This window comes from Calonectris borealis, chromosome 13, assembly GCF_964195595.1.
Source record: "Calonectris borealis chromosome 13, bCalBor7.hap1.2, whole genome shotgun sequence".
Classification (NCBI taxonomy): domain Eukaryota; kingdom Metazoa; phylum Chordata; class Aves; order Procellariiformes; family Procellariidae; genus Calonectris; species Calonectris borealis.
The window spans coordinates 20387134-20405976 of NC_134324.1; the positions used below are offsets into that span (position 1 = coordinate 20387134).

The 18843-nt window shown below is 36.9% G+C and overlaps 1 protein-coding gene across 1 annotated transcript in view; it reads left to right on the forward strand.

Moving 5' to 3' along the window:
- The window catches only part of TMEM164 (transmembrane protein 164), a 42908-nt gene that overhangs the window by 8631 nt on the left and 15434 nt on the right, over nucleotides 1-18843 (forward strand). Inside the window, exons 3-4 of the mRNA XM_075162446.1 lie at nucleotides 8468-8517; nucleotides 10482-10548. Coding sequence (XP_075018547.1) covers nucleotides 8468-8517; nucleotides 10482-10548 — 117 coding nt within the window. The remainder of the gene's footprint in view (nucleotides 1-8467; nucleotides 8518-10481; nucleotides 10549-18843) is intronic.

Consider the following 18843-nt stretch of genomic DNA (forward strand, 5'->3'; position numbering starts at 1 on the left):
TGTTACTGTTTCTGTTTCTTTGGCAAAAATTATTTGTAATAATAAAGCTGTTAGATATTTATTATCCTGCTGATTTTAAAATGCTACAGACTGAGGAATTTTGAACTGTGACGAGAAAAAGGTGTGGGTGACTTGAAGCAGAGTAGAGCAGGACTTTTCTACGATGGTTTTGCTTCAGGAAACTGATATGAAAAGTCAAGCTTGGGGAAGAAGTAAGAGAAGTGAACGTATATGAATATGCACATGAGAATCTTATTGTGAACTCATGCAATGAGTTCTAAATTCATCTAAATTCAGTGCAAATTAAATTTTCTTAAGAAATTGGACTTTTTTTTTTTAAATTCAGCCTTTTTTGTTCTTTTACCCCTGGATAAGTTTTTGATTGTCAGGTTTTGCTAAAGCATTAAGCTAGGAATGGGGACGGAAGTAACTCACTACTAGTGAAGGGCTGGTGCAGATAGTGATTAGAGAAAAAGGAAGAAAAATAACCTCAGTGACACTTTTTCTCTGAAATACTAATTCCTAAGATGTGATAACTAATGCTACTGCACACATGAAAGACCCAAGTCTTATGTTAATAATTAATCCTAAAATACGAGAAGTCTAGAAATCTTTCACCTAAGACGGTAAAAGGGAAGAAGGTGAGTACAGGTTTGTCGAGTAAACAAACTAAGCCTGTGGAAGGGGAGACTAATCTAGAATGTCCCAATGGACATATATAATTTACAAGACATTAGATTGTAGAGGATGGAAATTGTTCAACTTTATACACTTCTTTCATCCCCAGGTAGAACTGGGAAACTGGGAAGTTGGAAGGAGGGACAGGCAGCTTCTTGTGTTCCCAGAGTCTGGTTTATATAACACAGAAACTACTTGTACTATAGTATTACTTAATGCTCTGCCAGCAATGTTGCTTTGAATCATGAGAATTCTTAACACTAGATTAACAATTCCACAGGACACATTCATTAATCCCTGAACCTGCCTGACAGCTGCAGTAAGGCAGCTGTGATTTTTATGCTAAAATATTAAATACATTCAAATTGCTGCTATTCAGCAATGAGAATGTAACATCTTTTGATCTCTGTTCTCTTTTCAGATTTGGCAGTCTGAACTTGTCAAACCACAGCTTTTTTTTTTTTTTTTTTTTTTTAAAGTTACCTTTTAGAAGGCAAACAGATGGCTTTTAAGTGATATGGCTGTTCTGTGCTGAATTGATAGTTTATACAAAAACAATCAACATCTAACATTTACCTAGATGCTGAATCAAAGCTGTATGATCACTGTATCTCAGCCTTTTAAACATACCTTTTAATCTCTTCTGCTCTGGAGGGTACTTTGATACACCTAAGAAAGGGTGAAAAATTTTATTTCAATGCAGATTGACTAAAGCCTGTCTCCCTCTTTTTTTTTTTTTTTCCTTTTTTTTTTTCCTTTTCTGTTTTTTAAATTCATTCCAGTTTTGGATGAATCCAGTTTCCATGAATTTTTCCCATTGCTCTCAATATTGCAAGTAGAAATTAAAATCTAACCTCTTGAAGTTTTCATTTTGAAGTAGTATACTAAAACAATCAATTTATGACCTGGTTAAGTGATCATGACTGGAATGTTTGAAAAGAAAGATATGTTTCCAGTCTGCTGCAACGTTATACTAAATCAAACGGGCAGCTCAGGGACAGACAAGCTGCTGTTTTGAAAGGTAAATGAAATCTGTGCTGCACATGTGAGGTGCAGTGGTTTTACTTGCAGCACGCTTAGCTGTCTTCTGCCAGAAACAACTCTACTCAGACCTCTGTAAGCGTTCCCATTGATATTATAAGCGATAGTTCGAGTGATGTTTAATCTGGAATGGTTAGAGTTGTGTGACTTGTTCTTTTCTTCCCCTGCTACCTTTTGAATTGTCTTCTTTTGTCTTTTAAGTTTCTTTCTGATAAAACAAGATGATCTTTGTGTTATGCATGTTTCTGTCTCAGCAGGACTAAGACTGGTAGTAGAAAAGCCTTTCATGACAAGTTTTGACTGCACTCTCTGCTTCAGTGTACTAACTGAAAAATAGCATCATTAAAATACTTCTGAAGGGAGCTCTTAAGTGTAATATTTTGTAGAGGTTTGGAATGTTTTGGAATCAAAAAAACCTGGAGATCCAGCCAAGTCATAGGATTAAAAAAAAAAAAACAACTGGTGCGCTCTCCCTATTTAGAGTGCTCATGGAGTAAGGGAGTAACATTCAATCAATAGAATGGTATCCAGGCTTAGATATTTGAAGAGGTATTTTACTTCAGTTCAGAGACAGTATTGCTGTTATACCCTTCAGTCGCATCCTTTTCGAACAAAAGATTGTGCATATCTTTTGAGAATAGCTGTTGAGATTTTTACTAGTCTTGATTTTTGAAATGTTGATTACTAAAACTAGTGGTGGAATGTGGCATGCTTACATGTCAAAGAAACTAGGAAGTATTAGACAAATGAGAAAATTTGCAGTGACAGAAATTATTTTATGGCAATGGTCTCAAAGTTTTTGGAACCTGTAACATAACATAAATATATACATCCTGGCCAGTATCTGAGAATTTTCCTAGACATAACTCTAGCATGTACCATAGCCTCTCACTTTAGGTCAACTGGTTTTAGGATCTCTATTTTAGGCAAGTCATGGCTCATAATGACAGGCTGGGTAAAATGCTTGCAGGCGTTCTAGTATAGTAGATTTTAGCTACTATAGGTAGTAGCTCACTAATATATTTGGGACTGTATGTTAAAGTTTGAGTTTCTCAATATGTGAGTATGCTGGGGTTGTAATAAGGCAGATTTAGTAAAATCTGCTCACCTCATGTCCTCTTCCCCCCAAAAAAAAGTAATTCATAACAAAGGTACTGTGGAGGCACTGCTGGATTAAAATCCCACAATTATACAACAAAACCCTTTTACTTTCTTACTGTTTTCAATCTAGTGATACAGTTAAATGGAAAATAGGAAGCCAGATATGTTTCATGGTTTGTGTTCTTTACTTTTTTCCACCTCTTTACACTGATGCACTTGCCCATTGCTGAAGTCTAGATGTGCAAACTGTAAAAGAGGTTGCTTGAATAAGATTGTTTCCATATGAATGTAAAAAATCAAATAATGGAAACCTCTAATATCTCCAAATTAATGTGATAATTGTAGCACATGTAATTCTTGAAGTGCAAGAAGGGAAAATACTATTAGGGATCAACGCAGTGTGTAGAGATGAGGAAATTGGGTTGTATTAAAGGGAGGTCAGATTAAAGTTAACATAGTTCTTTTTGGTTTCATGATGTTGCAGTCTTTTGTGGATTTGGGGGTGTTTGTTTCAGTATTGGGTTTTTTCCACACTTCTGAAATTTTGGTACCTATTCCTGTCATTTTGGCACTCGGAAAACAGATATAATCAATAAAAAAAAAAAACTAACTTGCTGCAAAATACCAGCTTATTTTGGTTGATATTTAGCCTTTTTTCCATGCTTGTGAGTTTGACTTTTACCTAGAGACACTGTTGCAATGTCAACGAGTAATTTGGTTTTCTAAATTCTGACTTCTAAAAATGAATTTATGAAAAATGATCTGTTTTTTCCCAGCTACCTAGTTCATTTTTATCAGTAGCATTTCCCTTGTTTGGCTATGCTTTTAGTGATTAAAAAGGGAGTGAACTTAACAGGTATTTGTGGAGGGCCAGTGTAATACTTTGTGATATCTACCTATTGCTATCCTGTTCATCCTGCCAGGAAACTTAAAGGTAGGGAATGCATAGTCTGAAAGTATTATTTTTGGATTAGTTGGCAAATGAAGAGTTGCAAGTACAGTTGAAGCCCTACAGAATGCCACTTCTCCCACAATAGTAAAGACTGCCTTTTATCTCTCTCTGCTTTTTATATGGGCACTGAGCGTTGATGTAGCAGGGAAAGAAACCTGCTATTGACCTCCCTTAACATCGATGTGGATCCTAATAGACTGCTCTATTCACTTCTTAAAGAGAACAGTTTATCTATAAACAAATGAAGAAACATTTTTCTCTAGGTCACATCTTCCTAGATCAAAAGATTAAAAATAAAAATAACACTGTACAGGTTTGTGGTCTTTCACATGATCCTGTTTGTGACCAAAGTTTTCTGAATAAACTAATGCAACGTTACCTTCTTATTGTCTTCAGAATAGTCCTTTTACATACAGGCTCTTCTACCTGCTACACTGACACAAATGGCTAATACAATCAGATTTAAGGAAATAATGATCTCTATTGAACTCAAAAGTTGTTTCTTGGGAACTCCATCAAATACTGAATGATAGGGTTGCACACGTTTCTTTTAGAAAATTTTTAAAAGCATATTACTACCATCCTTTTCCTTCTGCCTTCCAGTCTATCCCAGACCTGTAGATACCATTTGGAGCTTTCTCTTTTTCTTAGTGCATGGTTAGAAGAAGGGAATGTGGAAGAGACTGGTTTGCAGCCCGGTCCTGGGTTAGTTCAGAGCAACCATGAGTTCAGTGAAGGAATAGTTAAGCAGTGCAATCCTGTACATTACAGTCTCCAAATTATAACAGCCCTGCTGATCCATCATGTGTTGTGGTGTGATCTTTGTATTTGGGCTTATGCAGGGGAGTGCTGGCCATGCAGTTCTTCATGCCAGAAATATTTCTCACGGGGATGGACAATGATATTTATGGTCTTGTAGAGCAATTATGAAGTAGATTGACAGAATTTCAGACTTTTGTTTTTATCTCGGTCCTCAAGGTTGAAGTTTGCGGATTGACCAGTGTTACGAGTTTCTTTGCAATTTATTGCCCGAGAACAGTTGTAGAATCTTCTGGTCCTGTGCTGGTGGAAAAGACTCAGGCATCCTGACTCAGAATATTGTCCCTAGGATTTGTTATCTATAAATTTCCTCAAGGCCGCTCATGATTTTGTACCCTCACTTTCTCTCACTCTCATTAACCTATAGTCTTTTACAGATTGAAGAGTCTTAATGTGTTAAATCAATCCGTGTATGGAAGATGTTCTTTACTTTTTGATCGTACTTGTTGACCTCTGTAACCCTTTTCTAAACCTGGGTTTTTTTTTGAGAGAGAGAGGTTAAAGGGGAAAGGAATGATCAGAACTGTGCCCAGAATTCAGCCTGTCAGACAATGTATATTTTATAGCTTATTTTTCCCTCCCAAAATAGTTACTTTTGTACATTTTGGATTTCCAGTTAATTCTTTGTCCTTCTTTTCATTTTGAACATGTGAAAACGTAACAGGTAACAGATCTGAAAGAATAAGGAAGGACATTGAAGTTGTTTCTTAGTGTTTCTTCTAAATTGAAAGTTTAGTTATTCTGCCTTGAACAAGGAGAAGCCTACTCCAGTGTGCTTTAAAATACGTGCTGCCCTGTTTACACTAGAACCCTGCAATGTGCCAGCGAAGGGGGGGCTGACATCGGTGCTAGCCTGAGTATGTAAAACCTTGAGAGTTTCAGCAGGAAAAAAAGGCTGGGAACTCTTCACAGCCATGCTGCTAATTTAGTATGACATTGTTTGGTTTATAAAACATAGCTGTTTCCTCCTGCAGGGCAAAGGATTTTATTTCCAGTATGACAGTGAAATGTGATATGATTATGGGATAAGTATGTGAACACTGTGTTAGAGCTTGTGAGCTTGTCTACTGTGAAGTAGATATTTTAAGACTGCTAATTACTCTGAGCTGAATGATGACACTTTTTTATAATGTTTGAATCTACTCAGTGATAGAGTTCTTTGAAAATCAGATACATGGGTGTCTTGTAAAACAAAACATCCCTTTTAAGAAGTTGAGGTTTATTTATCATGGAAAGTATATACATATTTGGAGAGAAAGTGCTTGATATTGAACTGCTAAAGCTGAAACATTTGAAGATCTCTTCCACTATCCTAAAGTTTTAACATAAACATTCTAGTTACGATTTCTCCGCGGTCATAAAAAATGGAAGTCAGGCTTATTTTCTGAAAGATCCCTCGTAACAGAGGGACTTGCACGCTTAAAAATATTAAATATTTATTTTTCCCTCATCAGTTCCTGAAACTGTGTTTCTTGCAGTAGAGTTGATGTGAAAATAAGCAGCTGTGAATCTTGTTCTCTTCTTTGCCATCTCCATGGTAGTGAAGTATTTTAGATTGGTATGTCCATCTCAGTCTTTGTAACAATGACATCCTTTTTTAATACTAGCCATTTTTTATCCTCAGTGGTGAGATTTAAACAGTATACAGAATTGTATTGTAGTTTTTGCTCTACCATGGGGTAGTTGGAGCATTCTGCAGTGTGTCAGAAAAATAAATGACTGGTGTGATTAAGACAAATTTCTGATTTGATTATTTTGTGCATATAGAGAAAAAGGTCAATCTGTTTTTTTTAAGATGCAGGAAATAAAAAGAAAAAAAAATCTATATTGGAAGAGCTTCTTCCATTAAGGTATGACATATGCTTCAAAAGTAACATGTATCTTCTGTCAGATTTCTGAATGAGCTAGTGAGACTCTAAATATCATATCTCCTTTTGCTAACATACAACATGGAGTGTTTAAAAAGTTTGACTAATGCATGCAAGTAGCACACAAGAAAAAATAGTTATTATAAGGGACCTGTAGAAGATATGTATGGTCTCCAAAGAAGATAGTCCACAATTCAAGGAACTTTAGTTAGTAAACAAAGTTTGTTGCAAAAAAGATGCAATGATGGAATAGTGAAGCATAGTAAGTGTTAGACGCTTTTCCCAGAAGCCTTATGTGCAAGGTGATATATAGACCTCTCATAAGATTTTTCTGGCATATACTTTTTTCTTTTTTTTTCTTAGCCCAAAAAAACATCCATTACTGGATTGTCATCATGCATCTGTTACGTTCTCTTCCTCTTTAACCTGCTCTGATGAGTAGAAATTACTTGCTTTTTCAATACAAGACTTCAGAGAAACTCTGATTGGATTTTAACAGTATTCACTAAGAAAATGCCTTGAGGTACATTCAGTTAAATTTAATTGCTGCCTCTTGTCTTGCTGTGCCTTTATTAGAGTTCTGTGTGACTTAGGAAAAACAATTTGTGTGTGTGTGCATGTTCGAAACTGTTACTGAGACTGACTTGAATTAAAAATACAAGTAAGCGGATTAGAGAAATAAATGGCTGTATATTAAGAACTTGCACTGGAAATAAAATATTTGGAATTTGTACATTTATTTGCACGGTAATGACAGCAAGCCCCTTTTATACACAAGGGTTCAGTAGTATGGTCGAGGCTTCCACATTTCTACTGTTGCTGCAGCAAGTACATGATTTGGTAGTAATTAATTTGAATATACATCAGAGGGCTCTTCCCAGCCCTGCAACACTTCAAAGAAACATGTTTGGTGAATTGTCTAATCTGACTTGGCCACAAAGCAGACATATTCTCCAAATGTTCTCACTTGAAGTGATTTAATGATAATTTGTTTTGTAGGTTGGCAGTGAAATAATCTATTGTGAATTTATTTTAGCAACAGCAATAAAAAGCGTGATCCTTTTTTTTTTCCCAAATACTTTTTATTAGACAGCAGTCTCTTCTTTGCAGTAGTGGACAATATAAAAAATAGGATTTTTATCACTGAACACTCACGTAGCAATCTCTTTATATCTAGAGTAAGACTTGCTGATACGAAGTATTTTAAGTTGCTGTGAGAAGTTTTGGACAGCAGTATCAAAAGATGATGGTTATCCTCTAAATTTAAATGTGGTGTTGTTGCAAATCAACAATACTTTATTACATAAAAATTTAAATCAAGTCCTATTTATGGTAGGACTATGGCCTGTACAGAAAAACAAACTTGCTGCTCCAGTTGTATTCAGTTACTTTTGGTCTTGAGAAACAGCTAGCTAATAATTGATGAAATTTTTACAGTACTTTAAAAATACTGTATTGAGTGTGGCAATGGACATATTTAAATATGACTATTAAGCTTATGCACAGAGCAGATACTGTGGTAGCCTTATTTTGGGAAGTATTGAGAGGCTTTTATAGACAGCCAGCTCTCATAGATCTTCAAGAGCTGGGTCCTGCACTGCTGAAGTGAAGTGTTGTCATTGTAAATACTTGGTCTTCAGCTCAGCAAGGACCTTATCATGACTGAGGGCTAAGGGAGCTGCTGTAGTAAAATGATTGGTAATACAATAATCTGCTTTGAGATACCTTTTATAATGACAATATCAAAGAGGCTAGAATTTGACTTGTTTCTTAGGCACTGGCGGAAGCCGAACCCTGGATGCTGCTCATACCACTTAAATCCTTTTATATGTAGGTAATGTGAGACCTTTTAATTTGCTCAAGATTTTTAGTCTTTTCTAGCTCTGCTGTAGAACAGTTGTTCTGGTTAGAAATGATTTGTGACATACAGAACTGGGAAAGAAAAATATAGAAAATGGAGTCTAAAAGACATCATATCATTAATATAAATTTGTTTCTAACATTTCAGATTTTTCTTCTTGCCTGTCCTCCATGTCGGATTGCAATGATTCTCTTCAGGTAATGCCTCGTCCTTGCTATATTTCTGTCTACTTGCATAATGTATTTTAGAAGTCAATCACAGCTTAACTCATAAAATATTAAGATATATATCCAGTTGGAAAGGCATATTGGTTGGATTGAAAAATGACACCTTGAAAAGGGTCAGGGCTTAAATCATGGATGTTGAGCCATATACCCTTGGTTCTTTTGTACTGGTACTCCTTTTGGCCTCACTTAGCAACATAAATTAGCTCAGCTAAGATGAGAATGCAGGCATCTTTCTACAGATTATGGACTTGTGTAATTTATGTCATGTGCCTTGTACCTTTTTATTATCCTCACTAAAAATTAGTAACAGGGCTTCTTTGAAGGCCATACATACAGTATGGGTCTCGTTTTAAAATTGTGGATGTAAGTTAAATAACAAAAGCAAATTCTTCCTGACTTGGGTATTTCTCAAATCTATGAAATCTTTTGTAAAATGTTGTGTATTGTTACTAACTTTAGGAACCACAAGAGCTTCTAATGTGCAAGAAGCTCTAACAGACTACTGCAGTAGAATCATAGAATCATTAAGTTGGAAAAGACCTCTAAGATCATCGAGTCCAACCGTCAACCCAACAGCACCGTGTCCACTAAACCATGTCCCTAAGGGCCTCATCTACACGTCTTTTAAATACCTCCAGGGATGGTGACTCCATCACTTCCCTGGGCAGCCTGTTTCAATGTTTAACCACTCTTTCAGTAAAGAAATTTCTCCTAATGTCCAATCTAAACCTCCCTTGGCGCAACTTGAGGCCATTTCCTGTTGTCCTAACTAGAGTCCAGTAAGCAGCTACGGGGTGCAACTGGTCATATTGTGGGGACTTGTCACGGCACTTCCCAGGCAGAATGGGAATCAGGGGTGGCTGTAGTTGCCACCGTGACAGTTAGCTCAGCTCTTTCTTGTCTTCGTCTAGGCAGTGACTGGAAAAATAGTGTTAGGGGCATGCCTTACGAATTATATTGGAACTGCCACTGTCTGTCTGCAACTTTTTCCTGGTGTTTCTTATTTGGGCAGGGAGTAGGCTGAATACAGAGATACTGTGTTAGGGTCTCCATCTCAGAGAGTGTGAAAAGTACGTCTGGTGTCCAGGAAATCCTGGATTTACTATGCATTTGCAAAAGACTCGTTGCAGAGCAGAGGCCACAATATTTGCTGTTTTTCAGAATGAGCCTTTCTGTTTTCTAATACCCTGACAGCATATAAATTATATTTGAAAAACTGTTTTGAAATTGTAATACCTTTTCCACCCTCAAGTTACTTTTAAATTCTTAACAGCTTATGACAGGCAGTGGTTGTAGACAGTTTATTCTTTACTTTGTGTCTTATGTAAAGTAAACTGAAATAGTACTGATACTATTTTTGTGTTCTTGGTTCAGGAAAAGATGGCTGAAAGCTATACAAAATACAGTATTATACTACCACTTTCCTACATTATTCTTTGCTTAGGACTTGCTGTTGCATTTTGACAAATGTAATGCTTCTTTTATTTAAGGGACTTCTTCCAAATTCCTGAAGCTTTACTTTGAAGCTGTACGTGTATAGAGTTAGACGGGAGTAAAAACCTTTATCAAATGTGCTATTTTAAGCTCTGAAAGACAAATGAACAGCAAAATTCCAACTATTTAGCAGCTTGCATCATGAACAGGATTAACACAAACGGGCAGTCCAGGCTTTCTAGGAATCCAAAGCTCATTATAGAAAGCAGTCCTACTTAAGGAAATTATTTAAGTGTGTATTTAAAGAGAGGTTTTTGTCCTGGTTATTGCATTTAACAGTATCTGGTTATTGCATTTAACAGTGGCTTTATTGAAATTCAAGCCAAAAGAATTTTTTTAAATCTCTTGCTACCTTTTATTGAAGAGTTATTACATAAAATATGTGAAAACATTGCATTTTATTTCCGTCTTTGAAAATAATATCACATCTTTTTTCTAAGGTTGCAGATGCATATGCTGAATGGGGCCCTCTTGGCATTGCTGTTTCCTGTTGTTAATACACGCCTGGTGAGTGTACTGTACTTTTCCTCCTCCTTTTTTGTTGATTTCAAGAAGATTTTCTTTGGAAGGATGTTAGACCTTTGCTCTGTTTGGCCTTTTAAAGTTCATTTTACCAGGCTGTAGATTCCTGGTACAGGTCACTACCATGGAGCCAAAATACCAATCTTGGATTTTTTTGTATTTATAAATCAATGTGGAAAGCTAACGCTGCTGTATTCTAAGTGTAAAAAAAATTACTTTGTCAATTCCATCCTAGCCTTTAAATGGAGGGAAAACTTAATGGCTTTGAAAGAGGCTTTCATAGGTTAGTGTTGTGGCTTGTGGTCAAAATTCAGTTTCAGGCTTTTCAGACTATATGTAAATGTAAGATTCCTCAGGCATGGAAAATGCCAAATGTTATTGGTGGCTGCCACCCCCTCTCCCCCAAGATTAGGCACAGCAGGTTTCTTTTTTCCATCCAAGTTTTCAAATCTGCTATAAAACTCCTGTCTCATGGACAAAAAATTAGCCTGTTGGGTCCCTAGTAAGATTCTTAAACCTATTAAGAGTTAGTAAGAAAACTTATTCTGAGTCTGAGCCATATCAAATATTTCTAAGGATTATTTTTAAAAGCTGTTATGCATGCTTAGGTAGGGTGTGTGTGTATGTGTATATGCATATATGCCTACATGCTTTTTTGTCATTTGGCTTATTTGCAAAAATCCATTGTTGCAGTTATTTAAATGTCTGCTTTAAGGTAGAGTTCACTTAAACACCGTAAGCAGATAAATTTATGGTGTCTTGATGAAGTACTCGTATCTATATCCATATAGCATATGAATTAATGATATTATTAACAAAATTGTTGTGGACTTCAGACTCCATTACAAATCTTGTTAGGGGCTGTCCGTTTGCAAATCTTGACTATCTTAATAAGATTAAGTATAAAAATCTGCATCTGTATTGAACTTTATGGATGATATGCTATGTTGACTGGCCACGCTGGTAGCTAGGAGACCTGAAAACTGACAATTTTATTGTTGGCTTGTAAATGGTTTCTTTTTTCCCCTCTTTAAGACTATAAAATTTTGCACTGAGACACAGTTTAATTACTAGAGAGAGGATAATACATCTGTAGGCTTTTACAGGTTAAAAATAATCTTCCATAAAGCATGACACACACATGCACAGGAGGTTGGATCATATTTTTCAGATTTCAGTGAATGTAGTAGTATAATAAACCTCTAGGTTCTTCCAAGATTTATGTTGCCCTTCCTAATCTGGTAACTACATATATTCTTTTCTATACTATAACAGCTTATGTGCAGTTTGCAATTATATTTTAATCAAACTTGATACTGCTGAAGGGACATCAAATGAATAAACCCAGTGTTTTTTCCTGATAAGGAGAACTCTTTTTATTTTGTATTTCAAACTATCTAGTTTTTAAGTAAATATAAACTTTAGCATAACAAAATGATTTTTCTGGATAACCTTTTAAGGATAAAATGTTGAAATATTTAATAAATCATTAGCTTGTATTTTCTCTGCCATTATCATAGATCTCATTCATATTAGGGCAGTGATGATTAAACAGGAAAAATACAGACTACTTATAAAATTATTTCCTTAATTAGGGATAGAGGAGCCAAAGGATAATATCCAAGAGCAAATGTTTTTGGAATAAATACAACTTAGGATATTTTTGGCCTAACAGCTGCTTGCTAGGCTGTTCTCTTTTCAGTGTTTCTTCTGGCACAAGATAATGTGGGTGATGTTTTATCGCACTGCTGCTTTGACCCAGATTCTCTCATGGTAGACACACATTCTGCTCTGCAACTGTCATTGTAGTTGTTTATACTGACCTTGTCCCGAAAGCAATAAATGTAACTTAAAACTTAGTAGAAAGTTCAAAAAATCGCAATAATTTTGTCCGTGCTGTCTGCTCTGATTTGTAGTATCTAAGTGAAAAACTTTTGATTCAGTCAAGAATTGTTGTGTGTCTATGCCTCAACTTTTTAATTTCAGTTTCATGATATTTTCATACATACATTTTAGTGTGTACATGTTTCATACAAATATTTTGTATACTTAATTACGTCTGTAGACAGTTGTAATATATAGTGTGTGGGCACAAAGAGCATGAAAACTTGGGCACCTAACCCAACTATTAATTTAGAATTGAGGAGGGAGATCTTGTCTGGGGCAGAGTGAGTTCTGAGGTCAACGGTAACTGAAAAGCAGGAGACTGTCGCCTCCCATCACTTTGAGAGATTGTACCAAATTGATGTATTGCCATAAGCACCGGAACGCCTTGCGTTACCTTTCATAGTGTAAAATGTATTTTATCCTTATGAGTTATTTGATATAGAGCTGGATGTTGTCTTGTTGTAGGTAGTTTTCATTGTCTTCATCTGACATTCTCCTAAACTTCTCTCTTCCACGTTGATTGCCTATTAGTTATCTCACAGGCAGCAGATGATTGCTGTTGAGCTGTAGTCTCTTTTTGGAGAAGCCTGCTAATTTAGCAAGTTCAGCAGTAGGCATGTACATGCTAGCTAGCAAATTGTGTATCATTATGGAGATGAAACCTGTGAGATGCAGGAGAAAATATTAGAAGTATAGTTTTATTTGTATGTACCAATAATCTGAAAGGGACAAGAGGCAGAAGATACAGAATGAAAGATAATAATTACTTCACCAGCTGATGGATGTTTGTTTAGGAACTAGTGGGTGTCAGGATTTTGGTTCTAAGTGTTAACCTGTTCAAAGTAATTTCCAGAACACTACTTACAACATTTTGTGGCGCAATCTGTTAGGGTCACATATTTTTGCTACCGATTATGTTTCTTAATGCATTGTAAGTATTCTTTTTGTATATATGATTTAATGCTAAATTATGCTGAAAAAGAAATTTTTGGAAGCTTCTAGCATAATTTGACATTTTCCATTTTCTTGTAATGTATCTGTTAAACTTTTTTAGAACCTCAGTCATTTCAAAACTATTCTTAAATATTTGGCTGTTGCCAGTGGAAATGGAAAGTTGAGATATTAATTGAAACTACAGTAGAAAGTTTCTATCTTCTGTTGTTTTAACCTTTCAGTGACACTATCCTCATTAAAAATCTTGTTGGACTGTAATGGGCACCTGGGATAGTGTTCCAAAAAAATGTATTCTGAAAGATGAGGTCAGTCTATTCTGTTCTTTCCAAGAAAATATTTTCCTGCCTTGGCATGATGTTGAGGTGCCAACAACTAACAGTCTTGAGCAACAGATGCACCCACTTGTATTTATTTGGCAACTAAATATTCCAGTTTTGCAAAATTATTTACAATGTGCTGATGGAGTTAATTTTTGTGCATTGGAACAGTCATTGGATAAAGACAAAACAGTCTGTTCCTTATTCAGCTAATGTTTGTGAGTTCTTATTACCATTTCAGAAATAAAGAGTATTTTAATTTTCTCTCATAATTTCATTCCCTTCTCATGATGCAAATCATTCTTGTCAGCATTAATAATTCACATGGAAAATAGGCTTTTATGACCTTTAAGTAAATACAGAAGAAGATGCTGAGGGAGTCAGATTGTTCGGTTCCCAAGTGGGACCCTAGAAAGGTAGAAGATGATACACAGGAGTAGAAGGATTTCTTTTTACTCTGCATTTATACTCTGTATTTATATTATATGGAATACAGCGTAGGTCCTGATAACCTAGCTATGCGAGTAAATTCATTTAACTGCCACAAAGACTCCAAGTGTTTGGAGAGTAACTGGTTTTGTTTGAACTTTCATATTGCATTAATCAAATTTTAAGGGAAACTCTTTCCACTGGTTTAAAAGTGTTTTTTTGCAAGCTGATGTCCTGAAAATGTTGATATAGATAAAGTAAAAAACAGGACATGTCCCAGAGGTGTTGGACTTGCTGTCTCTGCTCACACAGCTGAGATGGTGCAGTTTTAATGTTACCAGAAGCTGCTATATTCTATTATTAGAACTATTTGGCTTGAGAGGTACGCATTCTAAATCTGTTTTAGGAACAGAATCATACTCTGAGCAGTACTTACAGTGCACTCTGTGTAGTGCATCTGATCATTGCCTACTGCATTTCTGTTGACTGTTAAGGTAATAATTCACTGTACTAAATAGTTTGCCTGAAATGCGTGTGGCTACACAGCAAAATGGAATAGATTATGGTAGCACATTATGTGGTATCTAAATTAGCTTAATCTAACTGGCACAAGGAGAAACAACGGAACAGTTGCACGTTGGGTGCTGTTGATAGATTGTGCTTTGGTTGCTGGTAGATCTAAAGCCAAGGTTTCTGTATCTGTCGGCAGTTATCTATGCTATGTGCATTAAAATGGTATGGGTGTGTAAGTGGAGTCTACAATCACACTTTTATTTGGTAATGTAAATGTACTTTCTGCTGGTGGTGATAAGTAGTCCTAATATAATCGTTAGAGGAACTGGAAAAATCCTATTTCTGAAATTGGTATTATTTACCTCATATAATTCCTGTTTTTAGACTTGACTCTACAAATGCCTGATTGTGTCTGTTGCATCATTCATGTGAGCTGGTTTGTATAATCAAATGGAGTGACCAGAAGACAGTGGTGCCTTTTTATGAGACACAATAAACATCAAATATAGTGCTAGTCAAATACTCAGAACACTGATAAAAGTCAAAACAAATGCATTCAGTTGAGATCAGCAGTGCACTGAACAGTGCCTTTTCCTGATTTTCTTGGTGAGCACCATCCTCTGTAGTAACAGGCCAAGTGTCGTGGTTTAACCCCAGCCGGCAACTAAGCCCCGCTTGCTCGTGGCCACTCGCTCACTCCTCCCCGGTGGGATGGGGGAGAAGATTGAAAGGGTAAAAGTGAGAAAACTCGTGGGTTGAGATAAAGACAGCTTAATAGGGAAAGCAAAAGCCGCGCATGCCAGCAAAGCAAAATGAGGAATTTATTCACTCCTTCCTGCCGGCAGGCAGGTGTTCAGCCATCTCCAGGAAAGCAGGGCTCCGTCACGCGTAACGGTTACGGCCATCACTCCGAACATCCCCCCTTCCTTCTTCTTCCCCCAGCTTTATATACTGAGCATGATGTCATATGGTATGGAATAGCCCTTTGGTCAGTTGGGGTCAGCTGATCCAGCTGTGTCCCCTCCCAACTCCCTGTGCCCCCCAGCCTACTTGCTGGTGGGGTGGGGTGAGGAGCAGAAAAGACCTTGACTCTGTGCAAGCACTGCTCAGCAGTAACGAAAACATCCCTGTGTTATCAACACTGTTTCCAGCCCAAATCCAGAACATAGCCCCGTACTAGCTACTATGAAGAAAATGAACTCTATCCCAGCCAAAACCAGCACACCAAGAAAAAAATTCTCTTAAAACTTGTTGGAATTTGGGTATGTCATGAGTTGGAATCCTGGGGCCTTGCCCTAGCTGGATTTTCTAAAATTCATATACAAGTGAAAATATAGCCGTGTTTCTTGTTTTGTTATGTTTCTGGTCCCCTCCACCCTGGTAGCAGAATATTATTTCTAGTCCTGTGTTCTACAGTGTCTTCACTCTACAGACTGTCAGCACAAGAGATGCTCTTTTATAAACTCATGAGTTGTATAGCTCATGCACGCTAACACTGCCTTTGGTAGCAGGTGCGGATTCTGATTCTTTCCCTCTGTATATATGCCCCACCCTAACAGGATTAATTGAAAATGAGAACTAGATAAAATTCATTGATAAAACTGATGAATTAGTGCTACTATAAGGGAATTATAATTCCATGCGCTCACTGGATTGTGTAGAATGGCTGGGGGCGTGGATACTGGTTGAGACACCTACTTGAAACAGAGATTGTTTATTGGGACTCATCAATATGCATTCATACCCATTACAGACAAGCGGGTGTATGGCAGGATATCTGAACGAAACACTCTGCCCCTAAAATATAATGAAAAGGAATTGTTGCAAATAAAACCTGGGATGCTGCTTTAGACTCTCATGCAGATGGGTGACAGCAGTGCTTCTCCTTTACTTCATGGGGCTTTGCTGTTGAGATTAATGCCAATATTAACATAAAATTTTTTCTCAGTTTACTCTTTCCCAATATTCAAATATATGGAAATGTCTTTTCTGATCTATGCCTGATGTATAAGCTGGTACCAGAACTGTGGAACTGCCTGAATAGTGTAACAATAACTTGAGCATTGGTCAACTTCTTGGCTGTTTGCCAGTTTGGATGTACGCTGGAGAAATGAGTCCTGGTAAGACTGGAAATAGTCTGTTTTCCAAATGCCACTTGTGTTTGGATTTTGTTTTGTGTTGTTTTCTTTTAAGTCTTCATGTCCATTTTTAGACCATTCTTCTAAGCTTCTCTGGCAGCTGTTTCTTTTCTGCCAAATAAGTAATTTGCTATCACAATCTTAAATATGCTGAGAAGTAACCAGTTACATGGGCCTAGTAGCTGTTTGCCTGATGGTTTTTGTATTGTATAACTTTATGTAGGTTCCTCCTCTCTGTTGTTTAATCTCTTCTGTGGTCTGCTTTGCGGGTAGAAAGAAAAACCTATGTTTCTTGTTTATTTCTTTGATTACTGATTATGATTAGGAAACTAGTTACTGATTATAGGCTATGAATCTGAGTTACTGATTATGTCTAAGAAGGTGACTGGTACAGAATGACTTGCGATGTTCACTAGACTGCATGCTGGACGTGCTACAGAGAAGACCAGAATCTGGGAGTTGAATTCTTTCTGTTCCTTTTTCTGCCATACTCTGCAGTCCTTGTAGAGGATGATGGAGAGGGAGCTCTTGCACATTACAGTGCTTGAGCTGTTGTTGCAAATATAAGGCCAAGGTATAAATAATTAACAGAGGGAGGTGTACTACTTTCAGAAAACAGAGCAAAGTGTTAATGTCCTAGCCCACTGAAAACCAATTGCTGTGTCTAAATGGGTTTAAACTAGTATTGTGTGCCATACTCTTTTGGGAGAAACTGTCATCTGAATATCTGACTTTCGGGCTCAACTCTACGCTGTATTGAAGAGATTTTTCTGAAGCTTAGTGCAGTCAATGGAAAGACCTAGTTGCTTCCTTAGGGCTAGCTGGTTTAAGTTAGGACATCAAGTACGTGGTCAGAGGACTGCTGTTGATGGCTGTGGCTCTTCATGCTCAGAGATGCAAGGGTGAGCTCTAATCCTTTGTGATACAGTTTCTCCTTTCCACAGTCTCACAAGCAATGTAAGCAGCTGCTAGGAGTTTAGCTAGGCTAGTAGAACTGTACAGAACTTACCTGTTCCTGGGGTGGAGGTCTACCGCCTGCTCACTGTTCTTGGTACTTTCCAGAGGGCCTTTAGCCTGTGTCCAGGGAACGCAGCACTTTTGAATCTGCATCATATCAGGCTGATGTGGGGGCTAGAAACACAGGTGGCTGCTTTGAGCCAAACTCTTCCTGGAGGAACAAAACACTATTTATTTTCTAACAGAAACTTTGTTACAAAATGTAAAAAGTGAATAGTCTGAATATTTATTTCCAGAGTACTTTATTAGCATGTTTTGATCTTGTATGTTTGAGGAATATTGTATTTGTCAGTATTAGTTTGGTGTGTTTTGAAACATGTATGATTTTATACCAATGTTAAAACCTATGAAAGGATGAAGCAGATTTGCTTTGCCACAAGTAAGAATCTTTAAAGGAGAAAAACTTACTATCTTGAGTAACAGAGTAGCCTGTCCTCTGTATTCCTTTACACTGTTAAGGGAGCCTAGAATATAAGTTAGTAGAAGAAACAGGTAATTTGTCCTTTTGTCTTGTATCATTAGTTTTTTTAAGATTCTGAGTAAGGGAAACAAGATGAAATGCAGGAAGAGTGATGCTGGCAGCTGCTAAGGGAGACAGGAGTTTAGTATAAAAAAACCAGCAAATAAATTAACAACTAATGTACACAGTTCAGATGAGTCTATCTTGGTAACAAATATCCAGTGATTCTGAATGTCTCTGGGGACAGGAGTGGTTGAAGAAATGTACCATGAACATCATTGGTTTGTTACTAGGGAATAAATGCTCTTTGGAGTGGCTGCTAGGTTTCCACCGTGGCATCTGACAGGAGAGGACAAGTCTCTTGGGGCCTATGAAGAAGGTCCACTTTGGAGATTGTTGGAGTCTGGGTTTAAATACACATGGCCTTCATGGGTGCCTATAGTCAAATATTATTAGAAGGACCAACTCAGTATTTTGACTGACTTTGTTCTGTAAGTGTTGCTTTGGTTTTTTAATTTCTCAAACTTTACCACTTGATGAAGTGCTTACTTGTTTTCACAAAGAG